Here is a 25,852-nt window from a genome sequence, read left to right on the forward strand (position 1 = left end):
AGAGGGATTAATAAATGGAACAATCAATACATGACAACAGAAAATATTCACAGTTCCTTGGTACTATTGGTTGGTAACTTGAAAGAACAAATACTAATTATAAAATGAAGACTTAGCCTACACATTGCCGGTTCTCAAAAGATGACTGCAGCAAATGAAGTAGGAAAGATAAAAGGAATGACGCAGAAAGAACAAGAGGCGAAGCCTTCAAGGCTCACGTAAGAAATCGACAAACAGTAACACAAACTCAATCACTCCGTCACACATACACACACACACACACACACACACACACACACACACACACACACACACACACACACACAGTAAGCATAGGTGAAACTATGCAAGAAAGCGAGACCCTGGATCTGCCAAGAAGTCTCGGCCCGCTCACAATAACAATGACCGAGACTTTCAGTAATTCCTTGGCGTGACGTCTAACCCTCTTACGTCATAATGTGACGTCTTCAAATAGTTTCTATCACACACGTCGAACACTTTTGACCGAGACTGACGTAATCCATAGACTCGGAAATGTTAAAGTTTCTACCACAGACATACACACATACATACATACGCACGCACGCACAGACAGACAAAGTTTATCATCGCATAGGCTACACTTACGTGAGCCAAAAAGACCAACAGGTAAAAAGACCAACAGGTAAAAAGACCAACAGGTAAAAAGACCAACAGGTAAAAGTAAAGTGGACATTTGGTATTGTCATTCATCAAATGTTACATAAATTAACCCCTCTTGGTTTTGTGTCTGTATTCTTCATTGCTGATTAACAACGTACTTCATCTCCAACTCAAAGGGCTGGATGAAGGGGGAGCCCCGCATGGTCTGCGTCTTGACGATGTGGTCGTCCAACAGCTGCTGGATTTCGTCGATGGAGGACAGGATGGACGTGCCTGTCTCTCTGTACGGGATGACGGTGAACTCCATCTGTGTGGTTCAGAGAGGCAGGCAATAGTTTCACTTCACTTTACTCTGTGATTGTTCTTGTCATTTTCTTGTGTGTGTCTTTGTGTGTGTCTTTTTATGTATGTGTGTGTGTGTGTGTGTGTGTGTGTGTGTGTGTGTGTGTGTGTGTGTGTGTGTGTGTGTACTGCATTTTGGTGTGTATGTGTGTGTGTGTGTGTGCGTGTGTGTGCATGTGTGCGTGCGTGCGTGCGTGCGTGCATGCGTGCGTGCCTGTGTTTTCGTCAGTCCAATCCCTTCTCTCTCTTTTTTTATTTTATGTCTGTAAACCTCTGCATGTGTTTGTCTGTATGTCTATCTGTCTGTGTGTCTGTGCAAGGTGTGTGTGTGTGCGCGTGTAGACACCTAAACAGATCACAGTTTATTCACTGTTCAATCGTTCAAAGCGTATTCCCTACATCTCAAAAGTTGAAGGTGCAACAGAAGCAACAACAAAATGTATAAAAGATGTTCATCACACTCACCGGAGCCCATTCCTTCTTCATGGTCTCCAGCGCCTTCTCCAGGGCGTACTCTTTGCTGGCTGCCTCCGAGATGCCCTCAAACTTGGGGATATAGGGCTCCAGGTTCATGTCCACAAACTTGGTCAGGCAAGAGTTTTCCTCAGGTTTGACAGCGAAGCCCACGATCTCGGAGATTTTTTCCCAATGGCGTTCGCGCAGCCCAGGGTTGAAGAGGGTTTGGACCAGTGGCATGTGTTCCTTGAACTCCTCCACCTTGGCTTTCACCTGTCAACACAGAAATAATGTCAGTTAGGGCTTACTTTACTACCTTCCTTTCTTTAAATGCTAAATGTATTTACAAGTATTTGCTTCTTGTGATATCTTCAACAATTACCATACAGTGAGACCTTCATTTCGATGAATCTGCATTTAAAGACCCCTCTATCCTAAGACAAAATTTACTAGATCACTAGAAGAGTTAGAACATTTACTTCAAGTGCTTTGCTGTTACAATATTCCAGCTTCAGATATGACTACTTGTCTACTATCTTTATCATAATCTTTTATAAGAGGAACAAATATCAAAGTTTCAAAGAAGACAGCTATCACAGTGTCACTTGCAGAAATAAAGGTTAAATGCATAATGCCTCTCAGCAGGACCAAAAATGTCAAAACCGTGTCAAATTCAACTCAACACAATAACTATAAAGAAAACTTAAACATACCTTGGTAGCAATCTTCTTGGGAGCGGCAATACCATCAAATCCTTTCTCCAACTTATACAACCCACGCCAGAAGTTGCCCACTTCTATTTCGACGTTGTCTGGGTCCACATTGCCCATGGGACCATCCATCCAGTCCCTGCAACATCACAGTACTCTGCTCAGCTTTTGAATAAGAATAAGAATAAGAATACTTTATTATCTCATAGAGAAATTCAGGGGTGGTACATAACAATAATACACCACAAAACCCATGCTGGAACTGCCCACTCACAACAAGCAAAACTTGAAAGTAAGCTGGGAACATTTCATGTTAAAAAAACTCAATCAAATGCTGAAATAACAAACCTTTAAAACCGATATGAGAAGAAACAAAAGAAAAACAACATTAAATTGTGACATGCTTCAAGCTAAAAAGGTCTTGGACTTGGAGACCGCAAAGAGACGCATCAAAGATCTTCTTAGGTGAAAGCGCACCATAACACTTGGGTGTTGTTTTTCGTTTGCTTTCTTCTGACACCTTAAAACTGACAGATAAAAACCATCAATGGGCTTGATAAAGATATGTATTCTAAAAACAAAACTGACATGAAACTAAACTGAAAGCAGCACTTACTTGAATTTGGTGTTGAAATCCACAGTCAGCTCATACAAGCTGTGGTAGGGCTTGAGGGTGTTGATGATGGAAATGCGCTGGGGGTACGCTGTCGTCTGCCAGCCAAAGGCCTCCTCCTCTAGGTTGAATGCTTCAATCTAGGCAAAAAGCATTTGATATTAAAACATGGTCTTCAAAGAATTACAACCTCCAATCCCTTCTTCCTTCACTAATGATTATCTCCCTTGATGCACACAGAGCCTCTTTACATTTCACTGACACATTCAAAAATTTAACTTAACATTCTAGCCTAAATAACCACTAACAACCTACATGCTGTCTGATAACTTCTCCTGCTTATCAATTACCCTTACCTTTAAAGCAATACATACCTCTGGCTGCTAAAGTAACGAACAAAGAACAATTTTCTCAATGGAGTATTATCTACTCCTCTCCATGTTCATTTCTATTTACATTTTTCTGAGGAAAACCTGACTGACCTTGTCTGCAGCAGCCTGCAGCTTGGTGTCCAGGGTCTGTGCCTTCTTGAGGTAGCGCTGAATGTCCTGCATTTCACCAAAGCCTTGGAATTCCTCCATCTGCTTGGCGTAGCTCTCAAGCTCCTCTGCGAAGCGCTCCCGCCTCAGCTGAAAAACAAGGATGTTTGTTAGACTGACTCACATACGTCTTAGCTTAAAAAAAGGACCCATGCATCAGGATACACCCACAGGAACTGTCTTTTTTCCGCCTGGCCCCAGAGCCCCTCACCTTCCACACACATTCTTCACGGGTCCCATTCTGTGTGCACCATGCATATGTTTTAATGATAAGTAACTATGCTACACAGGAACAAGAAGAACACAAAACAAGCAGAAACAGAAAAAGACCAGAAACAAAATGGACAAAAGAAAAAATCTATCAATACTCTTTTGTTTTTGCAGATGATCACTATAAAAATTTGGACCAAAAAAAAATACTATCAACACTCTTTTGTTTTAGCAGTTTATCACTACATGTACCAAATATTAAGTAGATCTCACCTTCAATGCTTCCTCGTACTGGTTCCTCTTCTCAGACACGATCAGCTTGTGTTCCTCAAAGACGGCAGACATGCGCCCGTGCCACATGAACACCTGAGCGTTGAGGCGAATCTCAGCAGGTGAGAACTGAGCCTGGTCGGACAGGAAGGTGAGGCGCTCCTTGGAGGCAGCCAGGCGCTTCTCCAGGACAAAGATGGTGTCGGACTCCACCTTCTCAATGTAGGCCTTGAGTTCCATCAGCTCTTCAGTGTTGGCTGGGGTGGTCAGGGCTTTCTCTGCGATGCCCTCGTAGTCGTCACACAGCCTGTCAACAGAGCAGCATGTCAGTGTTTCTATTCTCGGGTGTGAGGTCCAAGACCTGAAATTCCTCAGCTAAAACGCTTTATCCTGTAAGTTTTAAGGCAATAAACTGCGTGTTGTAAAAAAAAGAATCATTGAAATAAAAGTAAAAAACTTTCCTGTTTTGAACGTAACCACAAAGTAATACACTCCCAATGTGACATTGAACACATACACCAAAAAGTCAAAAGTTTAACAATGCATAGCCACTTTGAGAGAGAGGCTGGGGTGTTGCAGGTAGCTCTGTCTCCTCCTTGGGGATGAAGCTACCAGGGGAAGGGATTGTGCTGGAGGTGCGGGTAGAGGGGTAGCCCTCCCGGTGCTCCCCCTTGGACCTCCCTAGTCTAGGACCCTGGGTCTTCGCGAGGTGGCCTTTGTGGCGTAATCCCTCCGGACTAGCATAACGTTTCTCTATCCCAAGACCGACCGTGCGTGGTCTATGACCACATCCTCTACGAGGTGACCCTATCAACTAGGCAGCGCAAGCCCCTAGGCGAAACACGGCGGATCTAGAGGAGAGAACCTCGATAAAAAACCTGAGCTGCCATGAAGACGGAGCATGTTGGCTGAGGACAGCGGGCAGACCTTCTGTGCCGACACCCATCTACAGGAGAAAACCAGGCATGCACACATCAAACCCAACATGGCCATACAAACGGATATTCGACGGAATGGTGCTCAAAAAAAGAGAAGAAAGAAAAAACCCGGGAACGCAGAAGAAGAAAGAAGAAGAAGAGAGAGAGGCTTGAGGAATTTGAAACTTTTAAATGGTCTCCTTTAATAGATTGTAAAGAGTCCCGAGACAGTTTGTTGCAAATCTGGCCAATGAGTGTGGTGGATTTATAACGTCTTTACGATCTTTTCTGATAGACTGTGAAGAGTGGTGGACAGTGCGGGGATACTGACTTCTTGTTCTCCTCCTGGTGGTCACGACACATCTTGAGCATCATCTTGTTGCGGATGTTGTCTGCACGCTTGGCCAGGGAGCGGATCAGCTCATCACAGTGAACTTCAAACATGCCAAGACGCAGCACCTAGGCACAATGAGACACAAGGTCAAAATCTTCTCTTCATCTCCTAAGCCTGCCCTTAACTGGGCCAAGTCCACTACACCAAGTATACTTCGCCAAGCTGGCCGCACCAAGCTTTAGCGTTGAGTTTTCGGTAAAAAGACTTCATGAAGTCTTTGCGAAGTCGACTTGGGGCTGAATTCAGGACCACCTTTAAAGGACTTCCATCAACACAAAAAATAACAAAAGGAAAAAGTTCAAAAGCAAAACTATCTTACACTTCTTTATTCCGCATACCATGGAGAAATCAATGAAACTCTTAGAATATCACGGATGTGACCGAAGCTGACCCCTCGGGATATAGCAACTGTGAGACATGCTACTGTATGTGTAATTAAATCAATGTTTATGTGCTTCAAATAAAAAACACAATTTTCCTTAAATTCTTGTTTCTTCTAAATAACATATATAAAAACATGAAATATACCTGATTAACCATGAACAATTTGTTCAGGTCATTAATTCCAACTAGAATTATATTAGATAAAAAAAAATAAAAATAAAATAAAAATAGAATTATATTAGATTCAATGAAAGTTCAAGCTTATTGTATTTCTGTTGTCAACAGTGTGCCAACAGTGCAAAAGCAAAACATGCAACTGTGTCCCGTTTTGGACTAAAGCAGTGTGATGAACTAACACTACAAGGTGCATAACAAATAAAGTTCAATAGAGAAGAACAAACCCTTGTCATGTTCTGATATGCATGTGTAAAAGAAAGTCAATAACACAGTTATGAATACTTGCAAAAATATCATCAAAATGAGCCACAAACTTCCAACATAGCAGGAAAATGAACTTCCAATTATATCAAATCATTCCACTACATGCCATGAAACATCTAACTGAATGTCAACTCAAAGAATCAGACTTACATAGAAGAATTTCTGATGGATTTAAGTACAACAGAAACAGTCATGTTACAATTTGCAAGAATAAATGATCAGTCTATGTCAGACAGAACATGCAGGAGCAAGCTGGTAACAAGATATGTAAGACTTCCAAACACCGTGCACAGAGACAAGGTATCTACCTAGTTTATACGTTTTGGCCATGAATCTAACTAGTGTTATCTGTCACTCTGGAAGGAAACAAAAAAACAAAGCAAACAAACCCTCAAAATAGATACAAATCATTAGTATTAAGCAATCTCTAAATATGAAATGCTTCCACAAAAGAGTTAATCCACTTGAGTTAGTTGTCCAAGATTTGTATTTGTTCCAACCCACCTTCTCAGAGTTGTAAGAGATTTCATCCACCAGCTTCTGATACTTCATCACCTCCTTGCAGAACTCATCAAACGTGTGGTTCTCTTCTGCGATGAACTGGTCCACGTCTGCCTCAGCCTGAAAGACATGATCTCAAGTGAGAACAAACTGACACCACTGAAGAGAGATTTAGGATTTAACCACTGTCGTTACACATACAGTGGTCTCTACGATAAAGGACAGTGTCTACACCTTGTAGGTGGCTTGTCGTTACACATACAGTGGTCTCTACGATAAAGGACAGTGTCTACACCTTGTAGGTGGCTTGTCGTTACACATACAGTGGTCTCTACGATAAAGGACAGTGTCTACACCTTGTAGGTGGCTTGTCGTAACACATACAGTGGTCTCTACGATAAAGGACAGTGTCTACACCTTGTAGGTGGCTTGTCGTTACACATACAGCTGGTCTCTACGATAAAGGACAGTGTCTACACCTTGTAGGTGGCTTGTCGTTACACATACAGTGGTATCTACGATAAAGGACAGTGTCTACACCTTGTAGGTGGCTTGTCGTTACACATACAGTGGTATCTACGATAAAGGACAGTGTCTACACCTTGTAGGTGGCTTGTCGTTACACATACAGTGGTCTCTACGATAAAGGACAGTGTCTACACCTTGTAGGTGGCTTGTCGTTACACATACAGTGGTCTCTACGATAAAGGACAGTGTCTACACCTTGTAGGTGGCTTGTCGTTACACATACAGTGGTCTCTACGATAAAGGACAGTGTCTACACCTTGTAGGTGGCTTGTCGTTACACATACAGTGGTCTCTACGATAAAGGACAGTGTCTACACCTTGTAGGTGGCTTGTCGTTACACATACAGTGGTCTCTACGATAAAGGACAGTGTCTACACCTTGTAGGTGGCTTGTCGTTACACATACAGTGGTCTCTACGATAAAGGACAGTGTCTACACCTTGTAGGTGGCTTGTCGTTACACATACAGTGGTCTCTACGATAAAGGACAGTGTCTACACCTTGTAGGTGGCTTGTCGTTACACATACAGTGGTCTCTACGATAAGGACAGTGTCTACACCTTGTAGGTGGCTTGTCGTTACACATACAGTGGTATCTACGATAAGGACAGTGTCTACACCTTGTAGGTGGCTTGTCATGACAGGTATATTTTGGTGAAGATAATAGACAAAGGAACAATGAAAGGTGTCCTTTCATGGGAGGTGTCCTCTCATCCGAGGGGCCTCTCGTCGCAGGTACCACTGTTTGTAGAGCCATTACATTTGTCAAATAAGACATCAAACCAAAAGCGCCCCTACACTGCAGGTGTTCTTTCATGATCAGCATGTTTCGGTTAATCAATCAATCAATCAATATGAGGCTTATATCGCGCGTATTCCGTGGGTACAGTTCTAAGCGCAGGGATTTTATTTTTATTTTTTATTTTTATGTGACAGGGTGACCAGTCACTAATTATAGAGTTAAGCTGTTGTCATTGTCCAGTTTAGTCTTTGTTGCCGATCATTTTGTGTTAGGTGTCTATTCATTGTTAACAAAAAGTACTGGTGTGCACCAGCCGTGCTCAAACATAGCTTGTTTACATCCGAGCAGCGGCCATGTTTGATTCTGTCTAAAAATAGATTGAGTGCATGTGCTATTTTATGCAATCTAAGGATAAATTTACTTTTAGATGTTAATAATGAATGGATATAGATACTATGTTGCTGTATGTTCGTGCTTAAATACCTTTTAAGGCCCTGTTGGTCCTTAAATTGTTTCAATGTTCGATCAGCTTCGACCCCAAACCTTCGACGCTATGTGAGTTTTAGCGCCCAGTAGGTGACCTGTGGAATTCCTTTATTATCCCCATAATTGTAACTTTTTCGTAAATCTAACTTAGTGCACTTCATTTCTTATTCCATTAAGATACTTTTTGAGTTAAAGTGCATTAATAACTAATTGGATCAAGTAAATCAAAGTTTCCTCAGTTTGACCGGTGTCTCGCCGCGTGACGTCACACGCGTCATTTTAGTATCTGTGTTTCTTTATCAAGTTTAACGTCACATAACTCGTCATAAGTTCCATTTTACCACAAGTATGACACATGTATGTAAAGTTCAGGAGTTCATTTTGTAATGGAGTGAATTGTATTTGGTGCAGTAAGTGATAGAGTTTAGTAATCTTTATTTTGCTGGGCTTTGATCGTTAATCGGTCATGTGTTCTGGCTAATTAATCATAATTACTTTTCGGTCTGGACTTCTGAAGTTATATCTTGTAACATGATTTAAAAGTATTTTTCACACTGGTTCTGTAGCAACAAACCGATTTCTAATGTGTGCGTTCTTTGTAAAGTTATCAGCTGTCAAAGTTTCTAAACAAACACAGATTTGGCTATCAGGCAGTGCCAGACTGCCCTTTTGGAAATTGCTGAGAGCCGCTTGCAGTGCAGTCGGCTTGCAGTGCAGTCGGCGCAGGCAGTATAAATAGCATCCCGGTACCAGCATAAGGGGTCATTCAGTCATTCATTCATTCAGTGTGTCTCGGCTCCACAGACTGACAAGATGTAGTGAACTTTGTATTGTATGTTGTGGCTTGTAGCCACCGGCCTCGGTCGGGTTGGCGAGAGGAGAGAAGAAGATGTTGAAACACCGAAATAAAGGGTGCCATACCAGTAGTACTGCTGTTGTCACAATGTCATCTGTTGTGGATGAAATGGAGAGAAAGACGTGTATGTCTTTGTACGTGTGTGTCCACGTGAGTGAAAGTCCAGTGAGTCCGTAACACATCATAAAGAGAACAAAAGAACATTCTTTACCGAACCTCTACATTTATTTTATGCAATTTATATCGCGCACATATTCAAGGCGCAGGGATTTAATGCACCAAAAGAAAACAAAAGGTGCTCTTTACTTTAAAGTAGCCTCTCATTGGAGGTGCCTTGCATGACAGGTAGCACTGTTGCTCCATTTCTCAACATGCAGTGTGCTTGTACCCACCTGTCTGGTGATGAGGAAGTTGTACTTCTCGTAGACCTTGCAGTGAATGACGGGGCCGGCACTCTCCTTCACCACCATGCTGATCACCTTCTTCTTGTGACGCTTCAGGATCTCCTCCAGGATCACAGGCTTCAGGAAGGCCTTAGCCTTGTTCCCATGCTGTACACAAAGCATGAGAGATCACAGAGTGCTTACAGTTTCATTAAAGGGACTATCAGCTATGGAAAAACCGAGGTCCCTTCGTGTACACTACATTGGGGTGTGCACGTTAAAGATCCCACGATTGACAAAAGGGTCTTTCCTGGCAAAATTGTATAGGCATAGATAAAAATGTCCACCAAATACCCGTTTGACTTGGAATAATAGGCCGTGAAAGGTGAATGTTCGCCTAATAGGCTTGAGGTTTGCTGGTCGATGTGAATGCGTTATATTATATTGTGTGTAAAAAATGTCTGTTTGTCTGTCTGTCTGTAAAAAATTCCATTTCAAACGGCAGAAATTAATATGTAAAGCGCGGAGAGCACAGTTGTGGTTCGCGCTATATAAGCTCTTCATAATAATAATAACAATAATATGGAGACATCTTGGTGTTACGCCCATCGCGCCATTTTAACCATGAATTAAACAATTCCACTTTCATTCATGCGATTTAGACTGCAATTACTGAAGTTGTTCCAAATGTCACAGTCAGTGCAATAATGACAATTCTTAACACAAATTAATAAAGCCTTCTTGTAAAGCTTTTCTACAACAGCAGCCTTTCACTTTTTTTTTTGTAAGTCTTTTTACATGTTTGTGTTTAAAATCTTGTAATGTTTAAGTGCAGCGTCACCAACACTGTAATTTCTCATGCTTGAGACGTACAAATTAACTTGACTTGACTTTCATATCAGTTCACCAAGTGAAACACACTTTTGTTATTGCAAAATTCCTCAAAAACAAAAGTAAAAAGTTGACCAAAAGTACTGACCCATTCAGAGTAGAGCTTGGTCTCCACCCTGGGCACCACTCCGGACGCCTTCACCATGACATCATAGACGTTGAGCAGCACCAGCTCAAAGTCCTCGAAGGGCGGCTCAAACTTGATCTGGTTCTCATCCAGGATCAGACGCAGGATGAACCCGGAATGCTCAAAGGCACGTGTGGAGCGCTACCACACAAACACATCATTTCCTGTCATTTTTTAAAACTACACAATAGCTTGATGAGAAAAAATTGCATTGTATGATATCATGTTGTGCCATGCTGTGTAAGAATAGTCTGGGTTGAATTAACTGAATAGTAAATTGCAAGATGGATGAATATGTATGTCAATATGATGCATCATATACAAAATGAGTATGGAAGTGAATAAGACAACAGAGCTCTGAAAGCATTTATAAAAATATATTATAAACCTGCAGGATGATGTACAAATGTATTGTAATAGATCTAAAGGATATTGTAATGAAGTTTCAGCAAAGTACTCTTCACAACAGATGCTCAAAACCAGGAACAACAAAATAGGATGAAACACCACCAACAGCACATGAGATGCAGGAATGACATTTACACCAACAGCCATACACCAACAGCCATACACCAACAGCCATACACCAACAGCCATACACCAACAGCCATACACCAACAGCCATACACCAACAACCATACACCAACAGTCATACACCAACAGTCATACACCAACAGTCATACACCAACAGCCATACACCAACAGTCATACACCAACAGCCATACACCAACAGCCATACACCAACAACCATACACCAACAGTCATACACCAACAACCATACACCAACAGCCATACACCAACAGCCATACACCAACAGCCATACACCAACAGCCATACACCAACAGCCATACACCAACAGCCATACACCAACAGCCATACACCAACAGTCATACACCAACAGCCATACACCAACAGCCATACACCAACAGCCATACACCAACAGCCATACACCAACAGCCATACACCAACAGCCATACACCAACAACCATACACTAACAGTCATACACCAACAGCCATACACCAACAGCCATACACCAACAGCCATACACCAACAGCCATACACCAACAGTCATACACCAACAGCCATACACCAACAGTCATACACCAACAGTCATACACCAACAGCCATACACCAACAGCCATACACCATCAGCCATACACCAACAGCCATACATACACCAACAGCCATACACCAACAGCCATACACCAACAGTCATACACCAACAGTCATACACCAACAGCCATACACCAACAGCCATACACCAACAGCCATACACCAACAGCCATACACCAACAGTCATACACCAACAACCATACACCAACAGTCATACACCAACAGTCATACACCAACAGTCATACACCAACAGCCATACACCAACAGTCATACACCAACAGCCATACACCAACAACCATACACCATCAGCCATACACCATCAGCCATACACCAACAGCCATACACCAACAACCATACACCAACAGCCATACACCAACAATCATACACCAACAGTCATACACCAACAATCATACACCAACAGTCATACACCAACAATCATACACCAACAGTCATACACCAACAGCCATACACCAACAGCCATACACCAACAGCCATACACCAACAGCCATACACCAACAGCCATACACCAACAATCATACACCAACAGCCATACACCAACAATCATACACCAACAGCCATACACCAACAGCCATACACCAACAACCATACACCAACAGCCATACACCAACAACCATACACCAACAGCCATACACCAACAGCCATACACCAACAGCCATACACCAACAATCATACACCAACAGCCATACACCAACAGTCATACACCAACAGCCATACACCAACAGCCATACACCAACAGCCATACACCAACAGCCATACACCAACAGCCATACACCAACAACCATACACCAACAGCCATACACCAACAGCCATACACCAACAGCCATACACCAACAGTCATACACCAACAGCCATACACCAACAGTCATACACCAACAGCCATACACCAACAACCATACACCAACAGCCATACACCAACAACCATACACCAACAGCCATACACCAACAGCCATACACCAACAGTCATACACCAACAGCCATACACCAACAGCCATACACCAACAGCCATACACCAACAGTCATACACCAACAGCCATACACCAACAGTCATACACCAACAGCCATACACCAACAGCCATACACCAACAGCCATACACCAACAGCCATACACCAACAGTCATACACCAACAATCATACACCAACAGCCATACACCAACAGCCATACACCAACAGCCATACACCAACAACCATACACCAACAGTCATACACCAACAGTCATACACCAACAGTCATACACCAACAGCCATACACCAACAGCCATACATACACCAACAGCCATACACCAACAGCCATACACCAACAGCCATACACCAACGCAGTGTAATATTTACTATCAATCATTATCTAAGATCACATCATACAACGGTACATGTATTTCCACTCTGAACATTACATGATCAGTGACTGGCTAACATGTTTACTGTGACACAAAATCCACTCAAGTGACATAAATCATTGTGCACAAAACACCACCTGTATGGGTTTCAATCACTCACAAGTACATATGCAGTGTTCACATGAATTTCAACTTTACCTTCTGTTATATTCAGACATGGGATTCAGAAAAAGTGATAATTAAGGAAAAAAAAGGTGGGGGTCTGGGGGCCGCAGAAGGCCCCCAGTAGGGTCCAGGGGCAACGTCCCTGGTCGGGGTCTGGGGGCAAAGCCCCCAGAAGCTGAAGGTTTTTAGTGTTTTAGACACACAAAAATGGCCCTGAAATGCATATTTCAGCTTAATCATAGAGCTTCTATATCAATGGCAATAACAACAATTCAAACAGCAGGGAAACATATGAAAGAAAATTGATTTTTTTTTTTACCTCACCTTGAATTAAAGCAGAACTGTTTTCCATGAGTAGAAAATAGTTTGTCAGAGTCCAATGCAAGTTTAGTGTCTTTTTCATGGAGACAACAATGGTGTGGTGGCACTGTGTTAAACACATCATATGTATCAAGTCTGAAGCATCGCCAACTTTCACGTCTTGTGTCTTCTGGCCTTTCTCGTCTTTCCAGCTCAATGATACAACTTCATCGAGCCAGTCGAATCTCCAGAGATTTTTCTTGTACTTCTGCTGGTCAATTTCCCGGGCTAGAACGGTTTCGTCTCGCTTTAGCTTCCTCATCATTTTGGCAGGTGGCTCGAAGCGATGTAAAAATGGCGCCGAATTATTCTCATACGGTATGCTTATACTGAATCCCCGATAGCTACGTTGAAATGGTGACTGTAGGAGACAAAGAGCGCGTTCCCATACGGATCGACCAGCAACAGTCTGACCGTTTTAGGAACCTACCGTTCAAGAATAGTATGGAATGGAGCGTCGCGATCAGCGGACCGGCCGAAAAACTTGGGTCTATACCTACATATACCCAAAAATGTTCTCAGCGGATTTGCACGATTCTCAAGAATGATCCCTGGAGCCTAAAAATTTACGGAATTCCGCAAATTTACGGAAGAATCCCATGTTTGTATATTGAATAAATGCGGCAACACAAAATGAAGGAAATGAATGAAAATATGTACACAAGTATCTAGCAATAATACTTGTGAAAAGCAATGTCAAGAATTTCAAACATTTTCTTCACATTATATATTTGCTGGTTTGATGGATCACAGTCAGTCATATACATGTGTTAGTCTCACACACACACACACACACACACACACACACACACACACACACACACACACACACACACACACACACACACACACACACACATTCTCTTTCAAACACACACATTAGTTCTGACAAAAAACGGCCAAAAAATATATATCAACATGGTTAATTTTCTATTGACATTTTTTTGTACCAAAAGCAAACAATTGCTTCATTTCTTTCTCCGATGCAACTCACAGTGCATTCGCCGATGCATCTCACTGCACTCCAAACAACAATCTGTTTCATAAAAAGTAAAGCTCTAGCTCCACAACTAACTAATCCTTACTCTCGTTCCACACATATTCTCAGAAGCAAACAAACTTACAGGTGGCTGACACAGGAGGTCAGAGTAGTCGTTGATAGAGTTGAGCGTTAGCTGCTGGAGGTTGTTGGTCATCAAAGTGGCCGCACAGTTGAAGAATGACTCCAGCTTGTCCTGTTCCTGGTTGCTTGGTACCTGCTTCCGCTTGTTCCCTTGGTAGAAGATTGTCTGAACTTCTGGGAACCACCTGTTTGGACACAAAATGTCATCATGAGGTACGTCAAATTATATAAAAAATAATTAGCCATTCATCCAAGTTCTGACAATCTGAGTGTGAATGAAGAGGCACTTGGTAGTATTAAGCTTTGAAAGAATTTAGCATCAAAATTAACAAAAGAATCATGAATGGTTTACATTTACCTGTCCGTAACATTGTATTTGATATTTTATACATGTAACTGAAACTCATTTCAATTGAACCCAAAGATCATATTATTTCATCAATGCCTGTCAAACAAAATGTTTCCTAACTGATTTCAATTGAACCCAAAGAGCATGATATTTCATCAATGCCTGTCAAACAAAATGTTTCCTAACTGAACTAATTTCAATTGAACCCAAAGAGCATGATATTTCATCAATGCCTGTCCAACGAAATGTTTTCTAATGATAATGTATCCTAAGCATTGCTACTGCTAAGTAAGCTGACTTTTTAAGCAGTCGCTCCTTTGCTGCATCAATGTGCCTCATGCACAGATTCTGGAAAGTCTTCAGCTCCATTGAGTCCTGACGACTGTGAAACTCATCCACGTCAATGAATCTCAAAGCCCTGAAATATAACAAATTACAATAGAATGATCACACTGAAGAACCTAAAGTAAGAACATACACAGCAATTCCTTTGCTTAAGAAAATAAGAAACATTTTGCTGAATCACAAAAATACTCACAAAGCTTGATGCTAAAATATTCTGTTTCCATCAGAGAGGGACAATGATTTCATTTAAAGAAAGCTCAGTGAATCAAATGCAATAATGGGTCACAAATTATATGCCGCACTGAGAAATGCATAATTCAAGTCGGAATGATCACAGATTCACATATCAACAAGAATGATCTTCAATAGCAAGATCAGCAGATGTGGCCAGATCATTACCAATCCAACTAATAGAACTGCATAATCTCTGGTGCAAAGATCAGAAGGTTCCAACTGGACCATTTATAATCAAACTTACAGTAGACAATGACTTCCAAGAAATCGACTTAATTTTGCTGAACGTTCCTGAGGATAACACTTGTAGCCACTTGGTACTGAGAAGGCGACACTTGTCATCCACATGGGAAGATGATGTCTACAACAGTTGTATAGGCTGCTGTTCTCTCATCTTCAGAAGATCTAACTCAGCAAAATGTTGCTCACCCAAATGAGATGTGCCAGAGGTTGAGAACCTGCATCATGCAGGGGTTAGTGTTGTGCAGGCACTGTGCTGTGGCCTCTAGTGCGGCCATGTAGGCCTTGTGCCAGGGTTTGGGCACCAACGCCATCTCCTCACGATGAGGCAGCGGCTTCTCCTTCTTCTCATCCTCCAGCTGTCGGGGGTCCTTCAGCACAAAGTCCACTGCACAAAGAAGGAGGCTGGTTATTCTCAAAGAAGGAGGCTGGTTATTCTCAAAGTGGTTATTCTCAAAGTGGTTATTCTCAAAGTGGTTATTCTCAAAGTGGTTATTCTCAAAGAAGGAGGCTGGTTATTCTCAAAGTATGTTTCAGATGGTCCTTCATTGAGCCCCAAGTCAACTTTGTGAAGTCTTCGTGAAGTCTTTTTACCGAACACTCAGTGCTAAAGCTTAGTGTGGCCAGCTTGGTGTAGTCTTTACCCAACACTCAGTGCTAAAGCTTTGTGTGGCCAGCTTGGTGTAGTCTTTACCCAACACTCAGTGCTGAAGCTTCGTGCGGCCAGCTTGGTGTAGTCTTTACCCAACACTCAGTGCTAAAGCTTAGTGTGGCCAGCTTGGTGTAGTCTTTACCCAACACTCAGTGCTAAAGCTTAGTGTGGCCAGCTTGGTGTAGTCTTTACCCAACACTCAGTGCTAAAGCTTAGTGCGGCCAGCTTGGTGTAGTCTTTACCCAACACTCAGCGCCAAAGCTTCATGCGGCCAGCTTGGTGTAGTCTTTACCCAACACTCAGTGCTAAAGCTTCGTGCGGCCAGCTTGGTGTAGTCTTTACCCAACACTCAGTGCTGAAGCTTCGTGCGGCCAGCTTGGTGTTGTCTTTACCCAACACTCAGTGCTAAAGCTTAGTGTGGCCAGCTTGGTGTAGTCTTTACCCAACACTCAGTGCTAAAGCTTTGTGTGGCCAGCTTGGTGTAGTCTTTACCCAACACTCAGCGCTAAAGCTTAGTGTGGCCAGCTTGGTGTAGTCTTTACCCAACACTCAGCGCTAAAGCTTAGTGTGGCCAGCTTGGTGTAGTCTTTACCCAACACTCAGTGCTAAAGCTTAGTGTGGCCAGCTTGGTGTAGTCTTTACCCAACACTCAGTGCTAAAGCTCCGTGCAGCCAGCTTGGTGTAGTCTTTACCCAACACTCAGTGCTAAAGCTTAGTGTGGCCAGCTTGGTGTAGTCTTTACCGAACACTCAGTGCTAAAGCTTAGTGTGGCCAGCTTGGTGTAGTCTTTACCCAACACTCAGTGCTACAGCTTAGTGTGGCCAGCTTGGTGTAGTCTTTACCCAACACTCAGTGCTAAAGCTTAGTGTGGCCAGCTTGGTGTAGTCTTTACCCAACACTCAGTGCTGAAGCTTCGTGCGGCCAGCTTGGTGTAGTCTTTACCCAACACTCAGTGCTACAGCTTAGTGTGGCCAGCTTGGTGTAGTCTTTACCCAACACTCAGTGCTAAAGCTTAGTGTGGCCAGCTTGGTGTAGTCTTTACCCAACACTCAGTGCTAAAGCTTAGTGTGGCCAGCTTGGCAAAGTATACTTCACTCAGTTAAGGACAGGCTTTAAATGCAGAGGACACTGGCTAGTCTCCAAGTACATGTGACATAAAAGCAAAGACTGATTTGGAATAGTATGCCATGTCAGTTAATACCCCGTGCAACATCTTTGATACACAGAGAAGTCTGACTGTTCTTTAGGTACATGCGAAAACAAAGGCTGATTAGAAAGAGTATGACCTTATGGTCAATATCCCATGCAGCATATTAGATGCACAACTGATTCCTCATGTGAACAAGGACTGACTTAATTTGAAACTATATAAACAGATCAGAATTTCAAAATGTTTCAAAGGCAAGCACTTGTGATCACAGAGAAACATACCAATGGCTTTCTTGACACTAAGAAGGTAGTCCTCTCGCATCTCATCAGACAGGGTTTCAATGGTTTCTTTGTGCCCAGCCTGCAAAAAAAACAGAAGAATTTTTTTTTTAAATGAAATACTGTCCATCAAATAATGTTTTGTTTGTTTTTCACTCCATTGTAAACACCAGAAAAAAATGTAAATCTACACAAACTCTTGATAGCTGTTTTTTTGTTCTCACTCTCACTATAAGACATGAAAAAAGTGTGTACAAACCTTCAGACGATGTGGGACAAGGGCCAACACATTCTCCAGCCAGGAATCTTCCATGGGAGCCACATGTTCTGTGTCAATCCCATTGTGAATGTAGTAGTAGTATCGCTGCAACAGACAGGAACAAAGCATCAGCATCTTCAAGTATTACTCAGATATAGACCAAGGAAGCAAAAACTATAACTTAGACCATCTCTTGATTGCTATCAACCAATAGCCAACACATAATGATTTTGCTGGCTATCTCTAGGTGCATGTTCTTTAAGTATTAAATGACAATTCAACCGTAAAATCTGCCGACAGAATGAAACTACAACTAAAAACATTAGTTTGATTTTTCACACCATTATCAAAGTGCATGTATAACACAGAATACATCATCAGCAATAAAACTTGTCTTACCAAGATGTCCTTCTCAGCAGATGAAGGTGAGCCTGCACGCGATGTGCTGGGCTGCTCATCGTTGACGGAAGAGGCGGTGGTCTTCGGTAAATTTTTGTCATCTTGCCTGTTGGGAGAAAACGGGCTCTTGTTAATGCTACACTTTCTTACGCTTGCTCTGTGTGAGTGTGTGTGAGAGTGTGTGCGAGGGGAGAGAGATAAGAGAGAGAGATAGAGAGTGAGTGAGAGTGTGTGAGAGGGGAGAGAGATAAGAGAGAGATAGAGAGTGAGTGAGTGTGTGTGAGAGTGTGTGCGAGGGGAGAGAGATAAGAGAGAGAAATAGAGAGAGAGTGAGTGTGTGTGAGAGGGGAGAGAGATCAGATAGAGAGATAGAGAGTGAGTGAGAGTGTGTGCGAGGGGAGAGAGATAAGAGAGAGAGATAGAGAGTGAGTGAGTGTGTGTGAGAGTGTGTGCGAGGGGAGAGAGATAAGAGAGAGATAGAGAGTGAGTGAGAGTGTGTGAGAGGGGAGAGAGATAAGAGAGAGAGATAGAGAGTGAGTGAGTGTGTGTGAGAATGTGTGCGAGGGGAGAGAGATAAGAGAGAGATAGAGAGTGAGTGAGAGTGTGTGAGAGGGGAGAGAGATAAGAGAGAGAGATAGAGAGTGAGTGAGTGTGTGTGAGAGTGTGTGCGAGGGGAGAGAGATAAGAGAGAGATAGAGAGTGAGTGAGAGTGAGTGAGAGGGGAGAGAGATAAGAGAGAGAGATAGAGAGTGAGTGAGAGTGTGTGAGAGGGGAGAGAGATAAGAGAGAGAGTGAGTGTGTGTGAGAGTGTGTGAGAGGGGAGAGAGATAAGAGAGAGAGATAGAGAGTGAGTGAGTGTGTGTGAGAGTGTGTGCGAGGGGAGAGAGATAAGAGAGAGAGATAGAGAGTGAGTGAGAGGGGAGAGAGATAAGAGAGAGAGATAGAGAGTGAGTGAGTGTGTGAGTGTGTGCGAGGGGAGAGAGAGATAGAGAGTGAGTGAGTGTGTGTGAGAGTGTGCGCGAGGGGAGAGAGATAGAGAGTGAGTGAGAGTGTGTGAGAGGGGAGAGAGATGAGAGAGATAGAGAGTGAGTGAGAGTGTGTGCGAGGGGAGAGAGATAAGAGAGAGAGAGATAGAGAGTGAGTGAGTGTGTGTGAGAGTGTGTGCAAGGGGAGAGAGATAAGAGAGAGAGATAGAGAGTGAGTGAGCACCTTATTGAGCTTTAGTATGGAGCATTTAACTGAGTATACGGGCCAAGGCTATCACGTTCACAGCTCAACTTATATAGCCTATGATGTCACGTGACGGAAAGAATGTTATCTCACCATTGAAATGACATTCTTTCCGTCCTCTATAGGCGACGAAATAGGTCAAATTTTGTGCACTTTTTAGTGGAAAATGCTTCGACGCCGGAGCGGGTACTGGACCCAGTGCCGTTGTAGTGCAAGTGTACTTTGTAGTGCACTTGCACTACAACGGCACTGGGTCCAGTACTCGCTCCGGCGTCGAAGCATTTTCGAAGCATTTTCCACTAAAAAGTGTGACCTATTTCGTCGCCTATAGGGGACGGAAAGAATGTCATTTCAATGGTGTGATTCACGTGACGTCTGAGCAGAGATACTGTAGCAGATCTCTGCTTAGAGCTATACGGGCTGTAATCATAGGCTATATAAGTTTAGCTTTGAACGTGATAGCCTTGGCCCGTATGCTCAGTTAAATGCTCCATACAAAGCTCAATAAGGTGATGTGAGAGGGGAGAGAGATAAGAGAGAGATAGAGAGTGAGTGAGAGTGTGTGCGAGGGGAGAGAGATAAGAGAGAGAGATAGAGAGTGAGTGAGTGTGAGTGTGTGTGAGGGGAGAGAGATAAGAGAGAGAGGGGGAGTGTGTGAGAGGGGAGAGAGACAATAGAGAGTGAGTGAGAGTGTGTGCGAGGGGAGAGAGATAAGAGAGAGAGAGATAGAGAGTGAGTGAGAGTGTGTGAGAGGGGAGAGAGATAGAGAGTGAGTGAGAGTGTGTGAGAGGGGAGAGAGATAAGAGAGATAGATAGAGAGTGTGTGAGAGTGTGTGCGAGGGGAGAGAGATAATAGAGATAGAGAGTGAGTGAGAGTGTGTGAGAGGGGAGAGAGATAAGAGAGAGAGATAGAGAGTGAGTGAGAGTGTGTGCGAGGGGAGAGAGATAAGAGAGATAGAGAGAGAGTGAGTGAGAGTGTGTGAGAGTGTGTGCGAGGGGAGAGAGATAAGAGAGAGATAGAGAGTGAGTGAGAGTGTGTGAGAGGGGAGAGAAATAAGAGACAGAGATAGAGAGTGAGTGAGAGTGTGTGTGAGGGGAGAGAGATAAGAGAGAGAGATAGAGAGTGAGTGAGTGAGTGTGTGAGAGGGGAGAGAGATAAGAGAGAGAGATAGAGTGAGTGAGAGTGTGTGCGAGGGGAGAGAGATAAGAGAGATAGAGAGTGAGTGAGAGAGTGTGCGAGGGGAGAGAGATAAGAGAGAGAGATAGAGAGTGGGTGAGTGTGTGTGAGAGTGTGTGTGAGGGGAGAGAGATAAGAGAGAGAGATAGAGAGTGAGTGAGTGTGTGTGAGAGGGGAGAGAGATAAGAGAGATAGTGAGTGAGAGTGTGTGCGAGGGGAGAGAGATAAGAGAGATAGTGAGTGAGAGTGTGTGCGAGGGGAGAGAGATAAGAGAGAGAGATAGAGAGTGAGTGAGTGTGTGTGTGTATGCGTGCATGCGTGAGTGCCTGTCTGTGCATATTCAAATATGGTGTGCAAAGGAAACTTGGTTCAGCTTGATGTAGCTTTTACTAAAACTTACAAGATGATATCCACAAGGGCTTTACGGAAGTTCTCCCGGTCTTTCTTTGGCTGCTTGAAGGTATCCAGTTGCCCACTCTGCTGGGTTGCACTTTCGATCGGCTTCAAGCGTTGCGGCTTCTTCCTCTTCAAAGTATCTTCTGCAACACAAAACAAGAGTATCGTAATTAACTCAAGAATAATTCATCAGCACCTATCAGCTGACCTTCTCAGGGCAAGGTAATGTAAGTACCTGGAAAAGGACTGATCTATCCCTGTCGGAATTGGAAATCTATTATTCACAAGACATGCCCCCATACATGGAGGTTCTGGCCATCAACGGCACCATCTATCGTGGAGCAATGCATCAAATATTCACTGTAAATGTGGTAAGGAGAATCCTTACAGAGAACCCCTATACATGCAATTAAGGTCACAAGAGGTAAAAACGGTTTAAGACTAGGACAGCAGAAGAATGTGAAATCAACATTTCCATGATCCTTCTCTTCCATGCCCAAGAATCACACACACACACACACACACACACACACACACACACACCATCAACACAGTTTTGCAAAGTAAACACTTTCAAATCTCCTGAACTGTGCATTCATTTAGCAGACAGACATGAGAAAGCAGTATTACTGAAGTAATAATAAGCAGAGTAGTACACAGGTAAGAAAAATACAGAAGGGTGGTGGTTTGGGTTAACCTCGAAGTGATAAATAAAACCTAATTTTGCAATTGTCCGTGATCCGATCCATCCTCTCAACCCCTGTTTCGAAATTCTCCCTTCAGGTAAACGTTATAAGGTCCCTTTGGCACGCAAAAACCAGTTTAAAAAGTCATTCCTGCCTTCTGCAGTCACCATTTTAAATTCTTCTCGCATCACGTAGAGGCTGGTCGGCTGGGAAAAAACAAACAATGTGTACATGTGAAGGTGTGTGGGAAATATTTGTAATGTGATTACTCGGCTGTGAAACCCAACTCCTGTGATATGAGAGAGTAAATTTACATAGTGCAATATCATATTTGATTGTATCCCTTTTATGTTTTATGTTTTATGTGTGTCGTCCTATACAATTGTTGTTATAATCGTTTACAGGTAGACAGGGTGTGCCGAAGAAAAATTTCCATTTTTATGTAATATTTTAATGGACAGTAAAGTGTTGTTATTGTTATGGTTATTGTTAAGTCACTGTCAAATGAAACCCAACAGCTTTACTACGCATGTTATCAGAGTTTACTGCCAGTCAACTTGCATTACCCCAGTGCTGGCGCAATGCCACAATAGCAGATTAGTCTGCCAATCTTTGGTAGCAAGACAAAGACATTCAGCTGGCACATAATGTGGGCATGTGCCAATGATAAAAATGTATGACGATATTCATGTTTTGGTTGTCAAATGTTTTGCAATCAGTATGCAATCACAAGGGCATGTGGTGTACCCTCAAATTACATGATTAGACGGTGCGAGATCCGACAGAATGTTGTGTAATGTGTTCTTTTCAGCTACACTTACATAAACATACACTTGCGACAGATTCTCTCCAAACAAATTTGTTTACTATTGCATTATTTCTAAATGTATCTCATGATTTTCACAGGTTTGATCTTCATTTTCAAAAGTTTAAACGCCCATAAACACCACAAACTAAACAACAACAAAAAAGAAAAACTAACTGGCTTCTCTCCCTGAAAAATATTCTTGACTCAGAAAAGAGATCGCTATCATAATTTTCTTGTTTGTAATCCATTCAAAATTAAAAGAAGCTTAAAAATTGAGTATCTAAAACAAAAATCATTTATCTGTTAAATTAGTCAAATTAAGAATTTAGTTCCAAACTGTGAAGTTATAACTTATTGCATGTATGATAACAGTGTTATTTTTCAATTACCACTAATTGATCATGGATCTGTATCAGATATGAAACGGCATGTTAACATAAGCACTATAATACATTCAGAAACCTCTTGCTCAATACTTGGCCCTTGACATCGGGAACTTTAAGTTTAAGTTTTAACTGGTAATTTGGGAATAGGCACACAGGTGCTAACAGCTTTAACCACCTGCTTTTGTCCAATCCTATCCTCCTGGCAATTTTTCACATTCATTCAGTGCAGTTCATTCAAAAAGTGTAAATTCATATTGTAAACAATTACAGCTTTATACAATTTCTGCATCCATGCTTTTGTTTTTTTGTTTCTTTCAAATTTTATCTCATCCATAAACATAGATCAGCTGTATGAACACTCCTTACTTGCTGTGAGTTCACCAATGAGGTCGATAGCATTGGGCGGTTCTTCGTCCACTTGGCCGGACAAGATGAAGGATGGAGGTGCGTCCTGCCATGATGGCTTGCTACGTTTGGACGGTAAGACGGGCAGAAAGCGGATGGGGTCATCTGTACCCTTCCCTTTGCTTGGCCCCGCTCCCCCAAGGCGGGGAGTGTGCTGCTGTAAAACATAAGAAAAACACTGTTGTAAGAGAACAAACAAACAAATACCCAGAAAAAATTACACAATCATGAATTATACATTTGCATAACTTTTTTCTTTATAAAAAGCAGTGTTCACCATTTTTTACACACTGTGGGAACAAGCAGATGAAACTCTTTCTAAAAGAAAAGAAAAGAATTCTGAACATGATCTTACAAGCTATTAACAAATACTGATATAATTCAAGCAGACAATAAACACTGCACAATTGCACTGATTTAACCACTCCATAGACCCCACACTGAGCAATGGAAAAGAAATAAATGAAAAGACAGATGGTAGGAAATTTAAGAAAATAAGACTTATTTATGGATTGTTCATTAGAACAATCTGATTTTCACAATATCATTAAAAATAAAAGTAAATACACGTCAAGTATCTTAGCATCTGTAAAAAGAGTGTAAAAAAACCGTATGTGTCTTTTACAGTGATGTTGATAAATATTTTTAACACATCACTATGAATACTGCTCTTTTTACAATGAACTAAATTATGCTCAACCAGACTATGCTCAACCAGACACATATTCTTCTTATTTACAGAGGCAGTTTGAAAGCTATTTGTCCACATCAGTGCAAGCGGGAATGATGCATGCCACTAAAAATCATATGACATTGATCATTTCTATACATATTCATGCTCATAATGAGGTATCAAAATGGACACAGAAAACATAACCACAAGGTCAACAAAAACTTCATACCAACCACATTGAAGGAAGGAAAGAAAACAGAAACATTAATACTGATCACTGATTTTTTGACATCACAATTCTCATTATTTGTCTTCTTCTTCTTCTTCTCTCCGTTGGGACCGGGTTTATTTGATAAACGTAAGTGGTCCCGCGTTGATGTCACTTGTCGATTCCGGATGCGGTGTGTGCCTCTTGGAATCGGGATGACAATTTAAAACAAGTCGCGTAAGGCGAAAATACAATATTTAGTCAAGTAGCTGCCCTTTTTCAGCAAGACCGTATACTCGTAGCATCGTCAGTCCACCGCTCATGGCAAAGGCAGTGAAATTGACAAGAAGAGCGGGGTAGTAGTTGCGCTAAGAAGGATAGCACGCTTTTCTGTACCTCTCTTTGTTTTAACTTTCTGAGCGTGTTTTTAATCCAAACATATCATATCTATATGTTTTTGGAATCAGGAACCGACAAGGAATAAGATAAAAGTGTTTTTAAATTGATTTCGAAAAAAAAATTTTGATAATAATTTTTATATATTTAATTTTCAGAGCTTGTTTTTAATCCGAATATAACATATTTATATGTTTTTGGAATCATCAAATGATGGAGAATAAGATAAACGTAAATTTGGATCGTTTTATAAATTTTTATTTTTTTTTACAATTTTCCGATTTTTAATGACCAAAGTCATAAATTAATTTTTAAGCCACCAAGCTGAAATGCAATACCGAACCCCGGGCTTCGTCGAAGATTACTTGACCAAAATTTCAACCAATTTGGTTGAAAAATGAGGGCGTGACAGTGCCGCCTCAACTTTCACGAAAAGCCGGATATGACGTCATCAAAGACATTTATCAAAAAAATGAAAAAAACGTTCGGGGATTTCATACCCAGGAACTCTCATGTCAAATTTCATAAAGATCGGTCCAGTAGTTTAGTCTGAATCGCTCTACACACACACACAGACACACACACAGACACACACACAGACACACGCACATACACCATACCCTCGTTTCGATTCCCCCTCGATGTTAAAATATTTAGTCAAAACTTGACTAAATATAAAAACCAGCACTGAGAAAGGGCAGGAACTGGATAGGTTGGGAGGCGTTTAAAACTATGTACAGGGGTTGAGGGATTAGGGGTTGCCCACTGGCGGTTGCAGGGGACTGCTACCGCGGAGACGTGAGCGGAACGACTCAAGGCTTGGGGCTGATGTCGTCGTCGTGGGAAGATGGTTCCAGTTGGAGATAGTCCGTGGGAAAAAGGTGTTGCATATGGCTTTATGGAAGTCCTGTTGCTGCCTCAGCCCATCTCCTCTTGTTCTTGCGTCGGAGCTATGGAGATAGTTCTTTTCATCTATGCCGACCATCTTGTGCTTGATTTTGTACAGCATCATGAGGCGATTGTTTTCTCGTCT

General features: G+C 42.1%; 1 protein-coding gene across 9 annotated transcripts in view; it reads right to left on the reverse strand.

The window, feature by feature from the left end:
- LOC138960338 (dynein axonemal heavy chain 7-like) overlaps positions 1 to 25,852 on the reverse strand; it is a 128,991-nt gene that overhangs the window by 101,677 nt on the left and 1,462 nt on the right. For 4 of the 9 annotated variants that reach the window (XM_070332202.1, XM_070332205.1, XM_070332204.1 and 1 more), the window contains exons 2-20: positions 23,504 to 23,699; positions 21,262 to 21,400; positions 18,455 to 18,560; positions 18,056 to 18,160; positions 17,800 to 17,878; positions 15,906 to 16,104; positions 15,196 to 15,315; positions 14,550 to 14,733; positions 10,394 to 10,573; positions 9,424 to 9,582; positions 6,423 to 6,539; positions 6,069 to 6,080; positions 5,031 to 5,158; positions 3,786 to 4,089; positions 3,246 to 3,392; positions 2,767 to 2,903; positions 2,154 to 2,289; positions 1,450 to 1,713; positions 801 to 949 (exon numbers count right to left, since the gene is read on the reverse strand). In XM_070332202.1, coding sequence (XP_070188303.1) covers positions 801 to 949; positions 1,450 to 1,713; positions 2,154 to 2,289; positions 2,767 to 2,903; positions 3,246 to 3,392; positions 3,786 to 4,089; positions 5,031 to 5,158; positions 6,069 to 6,080; positions 6,423 to 6,539; positions 9,424 to 9,582; positions 10,394 to 10,573; positions 14,550 to 14,733; positions 15,196 to 15,315; positions 15,906 to 16,104; positions 17,800 to 17,878; positions 18,056 to 18,160; positions 18,455 to 18,560; positions 21,262 to 21,400; positions 23,504 to 23,699 — 2,861 coding nt within the window. The remainder of the gene's footprint in view (positions 1 to 800; positions 950 to 1,449; positions 1,714 to 2,153; positions 2,290 to 2,766; positions 2,904 to 3,245; positions 3,393 to 3,785; positions 4,090 to 5,030; positions 5,159 to 6,068; positions 6,081 to 6,422; positions 6,540 to 9,423; positions 9,583 to 10,393; positions 10,574 to 14,549; positions 14,734 to 15,195; positions 15,316 to 15,905; positions 16,105 to 17,799; positions 17,879 to 18,055; positions 18,161 to 18,454; positions 18,561 to 21,261; positions 21,401 to 23,503; positions 23,700 to 25,852) is intronic. The other 5 variants (XM_070332207.1, XM_070332206.1, XM_070332203.1 and 2 more) reach the window with 2 other exon arrangements.

This window comes from Littorina saxatilis, linkage group LG2 (genome assembly GCF_037325665.1).
Source record: "Littorina saxatilis isolate snail1 linkage group LG2, US_GU_Lsax_2.0, whole genome shotgun sequence".
NCBI lineage: Eukaryota > Metazoa > Mollusca > Gastropoda > Littorinimorpha > Littorinidae > Littorina > Littorina saxatilis.